We start from the raw sequence: 16,026 nt of genomic DNA, 5'->3' as shown, positions 1-16,026 counted from the left end.
TAAAAACGTGCCATATGATGAAATAATGTAAAGGAGGGCATGAAAAACACTCCAGAAAGGTTTTCTTTGAAAAAAAAATCATCATGAATTTTGGCGCAAAAAAAACGCCTTACTATACTATGTCGAAAAAAAATGCCATTTTTCAAACATGTTGTAAAAACGTGCCATATGATGAAATAATGTCAAGGAGGCCATGAAAAACACTCCAGAAAGGTTTTCTTTGAAAAAAAAATCATCATGAATTTTGGCGCAAAAAAAACGCCTTACTATACTATGTCGAAAAAAAATGCCATTTTTCAAACATGTTGTAAAAACGTGCCATATGATGAAATAATGTCAAGGAGGGCGTGAAAAACACTCCAGAAAGGTTTTCTTTGAAAAAAAAATCATCATGAATTTTGGCGCAAAAAAAACGCCTTACTATACTATGTCGAAAAAAAATGCCATTTTTCAAACATGTTGTAAAAACGTGCCATATGATGAAATAATGTCAAGGAGGGCAGTGAAAAACACTCCAGAAAGGTTTTCTTTGAAAAAAAAATCATCATGAATTTTGGCGCAAAAAAAACGCCTTACTATACTATGTCGAAAAAAAATGCCATTTTTCAAACATGTTGTAAAAACGTGCCATATGATGAAATAATGTCAAGGAGGGCAGTGAAAAACACTCCAGAAAGGTTTTCTTTGAAAAAAAAATCATCATGAATTTTGGCGCAAAAAAAACGCCTTACTATACTATGTCGAAAAAAAATGCCATTTTTCAAACATGTTGTAAAAACGTGCCATATGATGAAATAATGTCAAGGAGGGCCGTGAAAAACACTCCAGAAAGGTTTTCTTTGAAAAAAAAATCATCATGAATTTTGGCGCAAAAAAAAACGCCTTACTATACTATGTCGAAAAAAAAATGCCATTTTTCAAACATGTTGTAAAAACGTGCCATATGATGAAATAATGTAAAGGAGGGCCGTGAAAAACACTCCAGAAAGGTTTTCTTTGAAAAAAAAATCATCATGAATTTTGGCGCAAAAAAAACGCCTTACTATACTATGTCGAAAAAAAATGCCATTTTTCAAACATGTTGTAAAAACGTGCCATATGATGAAATAATGTCAAGGAGGGCATGAAAAACACTCCAGAAAGGTTTTCTTTGAAAAAAAAATCATCATGAATTTTGGCGCAAAAAAAACGCCTTACTATACTATGTCGAAAAAAAATGCCATTTTTCAAACATGTTGTAAAAACGTGCCATATGATGAAATAATGTAAAGGAGGGCATGAAAAACACTCCAGAAAGGTTTTCTTTGAAAAAAAAATCATCATGAATTTTGGCGCAAAAAAAAACGCCTTACTATACTATGTCGAAAAAAAATGCCATTTTTCAAACATGTTGTAAAAACGTGCCATATGATGAAATAATGTCAAGGAGGGCATGAAAAACACTCCAGAAAGGTTTTCTTTGAAAAAAAAATCATCATGAATTTTGGCGCAAAAAAAACGCCTTACTATACTATGTCGAAAAAAAATGCCATTTTTCAAACATGTTGTAAAAACGTGCCATATGATGAAATAATGTAAAGGAGGGCATGAAAAACACTCCAGAAAGGTTTTCTTTGAAAAAAAAAATCATCATGAATTTTGGCGCAAAAAAAACGCCTTACTATACTATGTCGAAAAAAAATGCCATTTTTCAAACATGTTGTAAAAACGTGCCATATGATGAAATAATGTCAAAGGAGGGCCGTGAAAAACACTCCAGAAAGGTTTTCTTTGAAAAAAAAATCATCATGAATTTTGGCGCAAAAAAAAACGCCTTACTATACTATGTCGAAAAAAAATGCCATTTTTCAAACATGTTGTAAAAACGTGCCATATGATGAAATAATGTCAAGGAGGGCGTGAAAAACACTCCAGAAAGGTTTTCTTTGAAAAAAAAATCATCATGAATTTTGGCGCAAAAAAAACGCCTTACTATACTATGTCGAAAAAAAATGCGATTTTTCAAACATGTTGTAAAAACGTGCCATATGATGAAATAATGTAAAGTAGGCCCTGAAAAACACTATGGTAAGGTTTTCTTTGAAAAAAAAAATCATCATGAATTTTGGCGCAAAAATACGCCATAGTATACTATGTCGAAAAAAATGTGATTTTTCAACATGTTGTAAAAACGTGTCATATGATGAAATAATGTAAAGTAGGCCCTGAAAAACACTATGGTAAGGTTTTCTTTGAAAAAAAAAATCATCATGAATTTTGGCGCAAAAAAATTCCATAGTATGCTATGTCGAAAAAAAATGCGATTTTTCAACATGTAAAAACGTGCCATATGATGAAATAATGTAAAGTAGGCCATCAAAAACATTATCTATACTCTGACATTTTTTGAGCGACATGCTATCCTATGACATTTTTAGAGCGACATGCTATACTATGACGTTTTTTGGATGACATGCTATACTATGACGTCTTTTGAACGACATGCTATCCTATGACATTTCTAGAGCGACATGCTATACTATGACTTTTTTAGAGCGACATGCTAAACTGACATTTGCTGGAGACATGATATACTATGACGTTTTTTGGACGACATGCTATACTATAACGTTTTTTGGACGACATGCTATGCTATGACGTTTTTAGAGCGACATGCTATACTATGACGTTTTTTGGACGACATGCTATACTATGACGTTTTTTGAGCGACATTCTATCCTATGATGTTTCTAGAACAACATGCTATACTATGACTTTTCTAGAGCGCATGCGATACTATGACATTTTTTGAGCGACATGCTATCCTATGACATTTTTAGAGCGACATGCTATACTATGACGTTTTTTGGACGACATGCTATACTATGAGGTTTTTTGAGCGACATGCTATCCTATGACATTTCTAGAGCGACATGCTATACTATGACTTTTTTAGAGTGACATGCTATACTATGACATTTGTTGGATGACGTGATATACTATGACGTTTTTTGGACGACATGCTATACTATAACGTTTTTTGGACGACATGCTATACTATGACATTTTTTGAGCGACATGCTATCCTATGACGTTTTTAGAGCGACATGCTATACTATGACATTTTTTGGGCGACATGCTATACTATGACGTTTGTTGGACCAAAGGCTATACTATGACGTTTTTAGACCAAAGGCTATACTATGACGTTTTTATACCAAAGGCTACACTATGACGTTTTTTGGATGACATGCTATACTATGATGTTTTTTGGATGACATGCTATACTATGATGTTTTCTTGGGCGACATGCTATGATTTTTTTTGGACCAGAGGCTATACTATGACATTTTTTGAGCGACATGCTATACTATGGACATTTTCTGGACCAAAGGCCATACTATGACGTTCATCATGAATTTTGGCGCAAAAATACGCCATAGTATACTATGTCGAAAAAAATGTGATTTTTCAACATGTTGTAAAAACGTGTCATATGATGAAATAATGTAAAGTAGGCCCTGAAAAACACTATGGTAAGGTTTTCTTTGAAAAAAAAATCATCATGAATTTTGGCGCAAAAAAATTCCATAGTATGCTATGTCGAAAAAAAATGCGATTTTTCAACATGTAAAAACGTGCCATATGATGAAATAATGTAAAGTAGGCCATAAAAAACATTATCTATACTCTGACATTTTTTGAGCGACATGCTATCCTATGACATTTTTAGAGCGACATGCTATACTATGACGTTTTTTGGATGACATGCTATACTATGACGTCTTTTGAGCGACATGCTATCCTATGACATTTCTAGAGCGACATGCTATACTATGACTTTTTTAGAGCGACATGCTAAACTGACATTTGCTGGAGACATGATATACTATGACGTTTTTTGGGCGACATGCTATACTATAACGTTTTTTGGACGACATGCTATGCTATGACGTTTTTAGAGCGACATGCTATACTATGACGTTTTTTGGACGACATGCTATACTATGACGTTTTTTGAGCGACATTCTATCCTATGATGTTTCTAGAACAACATGCTATACTATGACTTTTCTAGAGCGCATGCGATACTATGACATTTTTTGAGCGACATGCTATCCTATGACATTTTTAGAGCGACATGCTATCCTATGACGTTTTTAGAGCGACATGCTATACTATGACATTTTTTGGGCGACATGCTATACTATGACGTTTGTTGGACCAAAGGCTATACTATGACGTTTTTAGACCAAAGGCTATACTATGACGTTTTTAGACCAAAGGCTATACTATGACGTTTTTATACCAAAGGCTACACTATGACGTTTTTTGGATGACATGCTATACTATGATGTTTTTTGGATGACATGCTATACTATGATGTTTTCTTGGGCGACATGCTATACTATGATTTTTTTTGGACCAGAGGCTATACTATGACATTTTTTGAGCGACATGCTATACTATGGACATTTTCTGGACCAAAGGCCATACTATGACGTTTGTTGGGCAACACGCTATATTATAGGCTTTTTTAATTGACATATTACTATGATGTGTTTTTTGTTTTTTTGTTGTTTTTTTAGCAGCATATTACAATAATTTGAACAGTTTTAAAAATTACTATACTTTTACTTGTGCAGTGAAATATTATTTTTAGGCAAAGGCCATGTTTGATTACATATAGACTATTAAATAAATGTTTATTAAAAACTAAAAATCATTAAAAAATAATACCCACTTAGGCATTTACTTAGGCAGTCACTAAAATAGTGTAGAGTCTACAGCCACATCAGCATTATTATCAGCATCCTCTGGTAAATTCACAGCCATATACTGTAGGAAATCTAGCTGATCTCGTCATGATGTACCTTACCATATGGACTTCAGGAGATGATTAGATGATGATAAACTGTGACCTGCTGGTTGGGCTCTCTCTGTTCTCATATTTCCTCCATGCTTGTCTCCTGATGCTGCCTTACTTCAGACAGTCCATGAGCAACAGAAAACACAGTTTGCCTTGTACCCATTGCCAGGGGTTCCACACTCCCCACTCCAGTCTGTACATCTGCAAACGTTTTTGCTTCTTTAGACGTGGTGGAGTTTCGCTTGTAGACATTTTTAAACGTGCGGGTGCAGCAGTGACTATAACCAGGCAACCAGAGACAGGACCGTAGGACTGGACAGGACCGGACACGCAGAGACGTCTATCCGCTGGACCCCGCATCGGGTCCTCGCTACATAGGTCCTACGAAGATGAAATTGGCTGCTCTTAATATTTCCTGTGTTTTATTTTATTCATTATGCAGTTTTGATGAGTGTGTGACAGATATGTACGGGGCATTTATGAAAATACGGAACAACTTGCATCCCGTATTGATTCAATACGGGACGCAACAATTAATTGTCGAATAAAGGACGTTTCCGTATTTTAAGGGACGGGTGGCAACCCTAGTTGCAACTGTCAATGCATACTGTTCACACACAATTTCTAATTGTTTTTCCAGAATTTTAGCTATTTTAGCCGTTTATCCACTATAAGCTAACTATTTGTAACTGTTAAGTCACTCAATAAGCTACCAGTTCCATTTGTTGCCATAGTATTGCCTAAGAACGCCTTAGTTTTGCTAGCTATATCAACTTTTTTGACCATTATGTTTAGCTAACAATTCAGTTAGTTAAATAAAATTGATATAAACTTCCAACTTTTATCTATACTCTTAGCAGACAGTTTGCCTGTTTATCCACACTACTAGCTATCAGTTTAAGCTGTTAGCCATAACTTTAGGCAGCGGTTTCAACCATTTTACCCTCCATTATGTTTGGGTGTCTATCTCTGCTGTTTATCCATTACCTTTGGCTTACTGTTAACTTTTCTACTTCACCCTGTTCATGTCCTGTGATTCTTTCATTTTTAATTGTAAATCTTGTAATTCCTGTTGTTTCCAATGAGTTGAGCTCATATTTTCACAGAATTACCCCCCAGGGCAGTTGTACCTGTGGTTGGGAATCGCTGCTTTAAAGGATTCTTGCTCAGCTTTAATGTAGATGTTAATACAAATTAGCTGTTTGTCAGAGGATTAAATATAATGTTTGCCACATGCACTGTGTGTTATTATGTTTGGAGCTGTTAAAATATAAGTTTGTCGCAATTTGTTTATTTAAAAGTTTGCAGAACGATAATACAGACTGACTGTCTGGGCAACTATAGTAATAATATTAGAAGCAGTCTTTAGACAAATTTACGTTCTATATTGCAATTCAGTCAAGAAGACTATTGAACATGTTAGATAAATGAAATTTACGGCATGAACTAAACAGTATTCATATATATTTTGTAGCATTCTGTGATAATACAGTACAGTGAAGATTCACATTTCTGTCAGTCCTCTTCAAAAAAAAACACATTCACGTAACAGTTAGGTAAAGTTGGCAAGATATTCACAGATTCGGACTTCCGGCATCAATAACTCATGAGATATACGAGATATATGAGATATAGTGTCAAACCAAGAGTTGTAGTATGACCAGCAGGAGACAATTGATGGCTGCAGTAAATTTGGTGACACTACAGTGTATAAAAGTTAAGTAATTAAATATTTGTGTTGTGTCTCTCTTCGCTGTTGCAGCGGTTTTGCTATTTGCAGACGGTCCCTGTTCACTCGTTGCACAGCCGGCTGCTCAGAGACATCAATGTTATTTCTGCAGCTGGAAAGACAGCGACTTTTGACAAAACTGTACATTGTCTAGCTTACAACGATGGGAAAAGAGGCATTGTTTATGTTTTACAACGTATATCTCATGAGTTATTCATGCCGGAAGTCCGAATCTGTGAATATCTTGCCAACTTTACCTAACTTCACATAACGTCTGTGCACATGCAGGAACATGACTACTCCTCCTTTTCACTGACCCTCTGGTTTTCCTTACATACTCTCCTGTCAGATTTCCCCATTTTTGGAAGTTTTTTTAGGTTTCTGATGAGGAATGTCGACATACGAAACCAGTCCGGAAAGAGCACCGTGAGAGCCACGTTCTGTAGGAATGGTGGAAAAGAGAAACGTTAAATTTATCGCAGCTCACGATTTGAAGGTGATCACAGTTTGTGATGATATTCTGACCTGCAGCGCGTGAGACAAACAACCGCTGGTGTAGCTGGAGTGACCCACAGTGTTTAAAGCTTCACGAGCAAATTCTGGAGCACTCTTCACGAAACGGTTGACTTCCATGTTGTGAGTCATGTTGGTGGACACGAGGACGGGGACCACACACTGAGGGAGCGTTCACTGAGGTTAGACAGGCGGAACTTCTCTTTACGTAACGAAACATGTATGAAACACAGTGCTGGTGCTGAAAAGCAGAGTCAAGTGCAGCAACATCCATAACACTGTGATTTGATGCAGGTTCATGTGCAGCAAATTAGAAAAAAAGAAAAGCTTAAGATAACCTGAGTCAGTGGGAGCAACTATATGAGCCCTATGTTTGTTCAACCACTGAAAAAAACACAGCCACCTCAAATGTTGCTGTGATTACCTAGTTTCCAGTTGTAATAAAAGCTTTAAGTAAAAATAAATGGATGTATAATTAAATTACTGAAATTAGGAAGGAATATGGGATATTGAGACTGATTGGGGTTTAGCTTAGCCTCATGACATGCATCATTATGTGCGATTTTCTTTGGAAATCACCTATTTGTTTGTACCTAAAAAAAAACAGCAACACTTACTTAGAATCTGATAAAAATCTGTAAACCTTCCTTATGTAAATAATCTATGATCTAACTTTAGGACACACACAGATGTCAGACTGCAGCAGTAGGACGTGACTACCTTTACTCAGGTACTGTCCTTAAGTACAAATTTTAGTGTATTTCCATTTGAAACTTTATACGTCAACTCCTCTACATCTCTCTTCTTATGTCAGAAAGCTTTAGTTAGTCTTCAGGTTACAATTTTTCATACCCATCCCATCCAGTGAAAACCATATCTTCAAATGTAGTGATTTTGAATATTTAAACTGAGCGTTTCTTCATGAGCTGACGAAGTTGTCCTACATCTTACGCTAAATAAACTACAGCTGTAGTTTAAACTAAACAGCAAGTAGTTCACCCAACCCAAATTTAATTATCTGATAATACTGACATACTTGTGCTTTTAATTCAGGTCTTTTCCTTGTAATAAAATATTTTCACAGTGTGCTATTATTACTTTTAGCCCAGTGAAGGACCTTAATAATCTTCCACCACAGTCAGATAATCACGTTCATCTTTGTTTTTATTCTCACCTCTGTGTTCACAGTGGCATTTCTAGTATTTTTCAAATCCAATCATACTATAACTTCATTGTTATTTATCTCAATTTCTTGTATGTCACTCTGCACTGAGGTCAGTCTTAGTGTGTTAGGTGTGAAAAAGTGTTTATTTGTAAATTAGAGCTGGGCTAATACATTTCTTTATTTTGGAAATAAGGTGACGATGCATTTTTGCAGTCTTGGGTTTCCTTAAATGTTCTGAACAATGTAAAATCAGGGAGGGAGTGGTAACAAGCATATACTTTAGCATATATTTACAAAATAATGACAGCTTAACTCATTGGAGCCATTTGATTTCCACCATTTTGGATAAATGAACCACAGCTTTGGCACAGGTGATATTACCTGGACTGAAATTCCCTTTGACTTGTACTCAGCATGCAGACACTGAGAGAAATATTTCACAAAAATCTGAAATATAGAAGAAAGTGCAAATCACAGATTAGCAAGTGAGCGTCATAAAGTTGTTTGCTAATAAATAAACGTGATCTGGTAAGGATGTGTTCAAATTAACACGTGAAAGTCAACAGCGGAATAGCAGAAAGAGAATAAATGGATATATAATTAAATGGATAAAATTACAGTATACCTTTGTGGCTGAATAAAGGGCCAACAGAGGCTGTGGACGGACGCCTACTGCTGATGAGATATTGATGATCAACCCTGTTCCCCTGGGGAGGAAAGAGAAGGCAAAAACTCAGAAATTCATCTCATCCTCTCATTATCTCTTAACCACTGTGAGCCTCTGAGTGTGTGTCAGTACCTTTCAATCATGTCTGGAAGAACCAGTCTGGTCATCTGATAAAACAGAAAATAGGAGATCAATGCAGATGTCGAAACTTTAAAAGCACAGTCATGCAGTAAATGCTCACATTTTTTCTTACCTGAGGTACAGACAGCACATTACAGTTGATAACCTGAGTGATTTTCTGCTCAGAACAAACACAAAAAGGAAAGTCAATGTAAACAATAAATCATCTTCAGACAGGCATTTAAAACTCAAAACTTACCTGTTCAGCATCTGGTGTCTCCAGAAAACAGGCAAAACTATCAGTATAGATCATTCCCACGTTGTTAACTGTTAGAAAGATACAAACAAGGACATTTTCTCTCATATCAGTCTTTAAATGATGAAGCTGTTCTCTTTTCCTTAAACTTTTTGGCCTTTCATTGTCAGCAGAGCATGTGAATTTTGGAAAGGTTCAGGAGGAATTCACATGGCGTTACTGTAGCACATGAACTTAATTAACCATGCAGCAGGTAACTGATCCATGACCAGCAGGTCTGTTTACTCCCTCTAGCTGGCTGAGAATGTTTTCCACTGTTGTGACTCTGGAAAGCCAAATCTTTTGAATTTTTTTTAATCTTTTCATCACTACAATGCTTTATTCTCACTTCGATGTGTTATTGTTTGGGTACTTTACAGTGAAAAATGAAAGCTTGTTAGTTTAGTTAGTCTGTAATTTATATAACAATCCACAACAACAAAAAGGAGAGTATAGATAAGGCCTGCATCAAAAATGTGTATTTTTATAAATAATTTAAGATTTTTAGGCACTTTACCGTACATATTATTATTATTATTATTATTATTATTATTATTATTATTATTATTATTATTATTATTATTATTATTATTATTATTATTAATAATAATAATAATAATAATAATAATAATAATAACAATAAAGCAAAAATGTTATTTTACATATATTTCCCATTTGAACAAAAAATATGTTAGAAGTAATCCTCAATTAATCTTAGTTCATTATTTCTTGATTAATTCTTAATTGAAAATTAATTCTCAGCTAAGAAATGAAAAAGAGTAAATACAATTTTTTAACTGTTATTTTACAGATTGTCCTTTTTTTGGTAGGAAAATATCTAGTATAATCACTGAAAAAAAGAATTTACATGTAGACAAAAACAAAAACACGGGCCAAAACTGTTCATAATGTCCACATCAACAGTAATTTATTCTTTTCCAGTGTTTGACTGTAAAATAACACTGTTTTATTTATAATAATCTGTGAAAAATATCTCTAACAGACATTTTTAGTTTGGTTGAGTTTTTTTGTGCGTGTTTGTTTTCAGAGTTTTAAAACATTATAGTATTTCAAAAAAAAATTTTTTTTTTTGCACCCTTGCTGCCGCTTTTTTCCCTCCCTGTTTGCTGTTGCAGAGGTTTGTAATGTGTTAATGCAGGATTGTATATGATGTGACCACATAGCAAAACTGTTACAGCTGTCTGTTGTTTTCAGGTTACTGTTATGAAATTTTTTTATATAATTATAAGCCTATTGTTTGTTTTTGTTGCATAATTTAGATTTGTAGCATTGTCTCTTTGTGTATCTAGTACTGGGTGTGGTCATTGTGTTGGGAGTTCACTCTTTTGATGTGGATACATTTTGTACTAGCACACCTAATTGATGTTTGATTTAATGATACATCTCACACTCCGCAGACTGCCAGTGCAGTAGTATGAGTAGACAGAAATAATTTTCCTGGCACTCAGCTAGCAAGGAAACATATTTTCAGGGTCATACTGTGGCGCTGCTGACAGATCAGACATTTTGATAAATATGTATATTAGAGTCTTGCTGATTGACAGCTTTCTCACAGCTACAGCCATTGGTTGTTTAGCTTAGTTTCGCACAAAGACAAGAAACAGATAGAAAAGGTTAGTTTTTGGTGTTTCCTAGTTTTTGAGCAGATCAACCAAATGTGACATAATTTGATACTTTATCCCTGCTCAAAAATAAATTGTCTAATTACCCAGAATTCCAATCTCCAGGCCCTCTAGTTCCTTGGCAATAGCAGGGTAGATACTGTGGCCTTCTGTGAAGTCCACCTGGATGGTACGTGTCTTCCGTCCATACTCATTCTCTGAAGGACACAAAGAATATTTTGGATTGTTTCTGTTAATTAGTGGCACACAGAACCAACAAACATGTTCATGGTAACAAGGATAAACATTAGAACACCAGCGTTATTTTCAACTGACTCACCGATTTCTTTGGCAACCATCCGAAGCTTATCTTCAGATCTGCTTACCAGAATAACGTTGAGACCTCTTTGTGCCAGCTTGAAGTAGAATGCAGACAGACAGGTTTTGTCTTAACTTACAAGACTCTGCAATGTTGCACAAGATTGACTGCATCAAGCAGCTTAATGTGAAGAAAGTATGTTCTTAATTGAACCTATAAAAACTGAAAGACCATTTTGTAGAAGGAAAATGGAAACTCACCTCACTGGCATAAGCTTTACCAATGCCAGATGTGGCACCAGTGACAACTGCACAAAGATGAAAGCAAAGAAATATTACATAATGGGTCTAGTTATAGGTTTTCAGGTAGAATTGCAACTTTTCAATCACTCTGAATTAGCCTGTCTTGTAATTGGGATAATTCTGCTATTAAAATTTCAGTTTAACTTCTGCAAAATACAAACATATTAAAGGGATTTTACTCATTCTCACAGTTCCAAACTCTGTTTTGCAGAAACTCTTCATACAATTTGAACTTTCAAACTGGTATGAATGATAATATTCTCCCATTCAAGTGTACAGTTGGCACAACAGACTGAGTTCAGGTCGAGAAGTTAGATGCTCAGTTCTTAATGGATGCAAAGTGCAGAAGAAAAGTGGATGAAAAACTTCTTTCTGGTAAGATGGACTTATGTGATAAAAAAGGAATTTGAAAGCCATATCAGGTCCTTCATCGAATGGGCTTCACAGACAGGAAGGCTGGTCTGTGCAGCCACTGGTGGAAATAATATGTAAATATTTAACCCAGTAACATCCAGACAGGACTGCATTTTCTCACATTACACATTAAATGAGAACAGCAAATAAAAAAAACTGTCACAATGAGTGTCATCTGAAACTGACCCAGAAAAACCATTATTTCACACAAGCACACACACACACACACACACACACACACACACACACACACACACACACACACACACACACACACACACACACACACACACACACACACACACACACACACACACACACACACACACACACACACACATACCCATTTAGTCAAACATTAGTGTGCATTGGTTAGAATTTCACAATGTGTTAGCAACCTGCCCAGCACTCCTCCACACCTGAAATCTGACACATTTACTTTTTGTTTTGCTTTAAAGCAAACCTGTAAGAAAGAATAAAACACATTTTTTGTAACTTTACCTGCCCATTGTCCATAAGTCCTTAAATCCACTTGCCAGTGCTCTGATAAAACATATTCTCTGAATCCACACCAACATCTCCAGGCGAGTTTCAGCAGGTAGAATACCAGAGTAAATCCACCAACGGTGGCCAGCATGTCTGTGAGTGACATCCTTCAGCACGACTTTTAGCGGAGCAGAATTTCCTTGGAGCACAACACACAAATGTTTAAAAGCTGGTTAATCCTAATTTTATAGCAGAGGAAATGAATATTTTTTCCTGTGTTTCATGTACCTCCCACATTGCTCCACCCCTCAGTGTGTGCTGCTGTCATGTGGGTGAGCTTAGTTGACAATAAACACCCCTGGACCCACATGATGCCACTAAACCCGAAAAACTATCCGCAGATTGAACTGACGGGTCAGTTTAGTCTATTTCAATCACCATGTTCAATAAAACTCATGTCCTGTTTGTCATTTTGTTTGGAAGCCTTTACGTTAGCACATTAACCAATGAAAACAATTGAAATATTTGTGAATGGTCATACTTGTTGGTTGTTTCACACTTACTTACATTTATTTTAAAGCATCAAATTGCAATGAATGCAAATTTTGAAAATGCTTCTGACAAAACACAGACATTGTCTTGGGGTTGGATGACCAAAAGAAACACATGGAGTCCATTAAATTGCATAAATGTGATTTATGTAGGGAAACAAACTAAACAAGAGGTCACTGATAACCTTTCCTATCATAGTCACTGATTGTGGGGTTGGAAGGGGAGAAAAATGTTTGAGAAACACGGCCACTGTCCAGAAAACTGTCAAACTGCCATTTCAACACAAGGGAGGAAGTAGCACAAGAGCTCGCTTCCTCAAATAACATGTTGTCACTGTGCGGGCAACCCTTGTGTCTAATCACAAAAGCCCTAAACAAAAGCAACAAAGATAAAAGAACAACGCACATGTGAGAGTGACACAGTTTTTGTGAGAGCTGATAAGTCTCTGCTGCAGCTACAATCTGTCAGGTTTTCATGTCAGCAGAAACAGTCCTACCCATTCATGTAAAATAATGTCTGTACACTGATAAACTGGAAATGCTCTTGATTAAATGTTAAATGAGCGATAATGTTTGCGATAGCCCACAAATGGTACACCTACATATACAGTCCCGTGATCCAAGATACGTAAAACAGCAGCTTATCATCAAAAAGATAAAGTTTTCTCTGATAAATCATCCAGTCATTGTGGTTTAGTGGAATCCTAATTAGAGCTATGAGTGAATAAAATTGGAAATGTTCCCATGGCTCTAATCTGACCACCTGATGAAAGCTTCAACACAAATAAGTCGGAATTGTGTGGTTATACTTGTGATAAGGGTGTTTGTGGTCCAACATTCCTGTTGTGTAACAGACTAATGTGCACATTTACACACATCTTAGATTAATAATAAATTAATTAAAATGTCAAACTGGGTTAAAGTGGTAAAATTTTACTTGATTTTTGCTTTTTTTTAAGTGAGTCGTGTATCACAAAAGAATTAGTTGAGAACTAGTGGAGCCATGACATATTTCTGTTGATGATAACCATGATTCTGGAAAAAAAATAAATACATGTTGATATTGTGTTAATAATACACATATGATAATATTGTAAATAATAAATAATAGTAACTGTTTGGTTGACTTTCCAACAGTACAGTTATGGTTTAATTTTTTTTATTTGTTTTGCTCATTTGTAATTGATCGATGTCAAATGTTGCATTTTTATCCTCAAACCATTTCTTATACATGGAGTCATTTGACTTAAAATGATGAGTTGAATAAAAGAACTTAAAGTTCATTCAAATCATTAAATTAGGTTTAAAGAAAGAAAATCAGCGTCTAAGCAGATTTCCCAGGATGCATGGTGAGAGAGTTAAAACTGCCTGCAAGCAACTTGCTTTATATGTTTGTAAAATTAAGTTTTTACACTTTTATCAACAAAATTCTCATCATGACAAAGATTAGTACTGAATTCAATCACTACAACTGAAAACATAATATCACTGTAACCAGGAGCAGGATAATACTCTGTCTTTGTACTGTCTCTGGCAAAAATGGCTTCAGAAGTTGAGACTGTAAGTTTTCAGTATTAAATGATGCAGAGATTCCTTAAATTAAGAAAATGCAAAAGGAAAACAAGCCTTTCTGTAACTGTTTTCTGGGTGACTAACTGGTTCGACTTAACATTTAAGTTTATGAAACTTGTTTTTTTCAAGTTAGGTAAATTTATTTCAGTTACTTTAATGGATTCACAGCTAATTAACTAATTAATCAGTCTAAGCACAATGAACTCATATTTTGAATGCAGAAGGCTAATTTACATTTCTAGCTGAATGAACAGGAACTACAATGCAGCTAAAAGCCTATTTATTTGAGTGCCTTTTGTGCTCACAAACAGTTCACTAACTAAACCTGTGTGTTAGTCTAAGAAAATACATTTAGTGCTTTCTACTTTAAGAATATGCAGAGTGGAGATAGGCAGTAAAAACTACCACACAAAAATGTCTTTCAAGCACTTACTTTCAAAAAATGTGGAATGTTTTAACAGAGGAGTGTCAGCAGTGAACTGGCCCTGTGGCTTTGGTGAGTACCGTCAACCACCAGAGGGCGCTGCAGGATCCTTACAGGCCACAGCTGGACCTGCTGCAGACAGAGTGATGCTGTGTGAAGAAAACAAATGAGTGGGTTTTGTTGTAGTTTTTTTCCCCCTTCATACGTTTTTAAATGTCTAAAGGTTTGAAGTTATAGCAAAACATCAGCAACAAAAACCCTGAACATGTTAGGATGCAGCGGTTAATATTCAATGAGATTATTTGTTAAAATGATGTACAGGAAAAGCCTCTCAATGTATATTTCAGTTACATCTTTAAGAAGCAAGCTGAGGTACTGTGGGCATATGACTAAGATGCCTCAGTCTTTTGGAGGTTTTCTGGGCTCGCTCAACTGAGAGCAGACCACAGGTTATAGACCCAGAACTCACTAGAGGGATTTTACATCTCATCTGGCCTGGGAACACCTCAGGGTGAACTGGAAAGCATTGCTCATGAAAGGGATGCCTGGGATGACCTGCTTAGCCTGCTGTCACTTGACTCCGGGTACGCAGAAAGAAATGGATGGATAGAATTAGTTTTGCTAGTAAATATATAAAGTTGATAAATAATAATATTTTTTTCAGCCTGTCATTTCCTTTTTAATTTGCACTTTTAGGATCATTGTGGGAAATCACCCTGTCCATTCCCTGCATGCATTTCTATGATCGTCACTCTGGAGCAGCAGCTGGCAGCGACAGCTCTGTGAGGCTACAGTGACAGGAGGTTTCTTATTATCCAACACTAACACTCTCAAATGCTTTTCAGGGAAATGTCCCCGTGTTCCAGTACAGCTCAGATCCTGTGATCCTGCAAGGCCAGAGTGATGTCACAGCGAGAGGCAGCCAAATTAATTCACCCGATCAATTAAGTGGGTTCACAGAAGAGGCAACCGTCTAAGCTGCTCTATCGCTCCTCCCA

At 35.9% G+C, this 16,026-nt stretch overlaps 1 protein-coding gene across 8 annotated transcripts in view; it reads right to left on the bottom strand.

The window, feature by feature from the left end:
* The window catches only part of hsd20b2 (hydroxysteroid (20-beta) dehydrogenase 2), a 27,138-nt gene extending 11,962 nt beyond the window's left edge, over positions 1-15,176 (bottom strand). For 3 of the 8 annotated variants that reach the window (XM_055017260.1, XM_055017258.1, XM_055017261.1), the window contains exons 1-11: positions 12,497-12,743; positions 11,540-11,586; positions 11,301-11,376; positions 11,068-11,178; positions 9,303-9,370; positions 9,177-9,221; positions 9,056-9,090; positions 8,882-8,963; positions 8,638-8,703; positions 7,104-7,253; positions 6,896-7,018 (exon numbers count right to left, since the gene is read on the bottom strand). In XM_055017260.1, coding sequence (XP_054873235.1) covers positions 6,896-7,018; positions 7,104-7,253; positions 8,638-8,703; positions 8,882-8,963; positions 9,056-9,090; positions 9,177-9,221; positions 9,303-9,370; positions 11,068-11,178; positions 11,301-11,376; positions 11,540-11,586; positions 12,497-12,647 — 954 coding nt within the window. In that variant the 5' untranslated portion in view covers positions 12,648-12,743. Of the gene's footprint in view, positions 1-4,858; positions 5,231-6,895; positions 7,019-7,103; positions 7,254-8,637; positions 8,704-8,881; positions 8,964-9,055; positions 9,091-9,176; positions 9,222-9,302; positions 9,371-11,067; positions 11,179-11,300; positions 11,377-11,539; positions 11,587-12,496; positions 12,745-15,037 lie in introns of those variants that run through there. The other 5 variants (XR_008603949.1, XR_008603948.1, XM_035943205.2 and 2 more) reach the window with 5 other exon arrangements.
* Between the last annotated feature and the right edge of the window lie 850 nt (positions 15,177-16,026).

Source organism: Amphiprion ocellaris, chromosome 14 (genome assembly GCF_022539595.1).
Source record: "Amphiprion ocellaris isolate individual 3 ecotype Okinawa chromosome 14, ASM2253959v1, whole genome shotgun sequence".
Classification (NCBI taxonomy): Eukaryota; Metazoa; Chordata; class Actinopteri; family Pomacentridae; genus Amphiprion; species Amphiprion ocellaris.
This window is presented reverse-complemented; position numbering and strand designations above follow the sequence as displayed.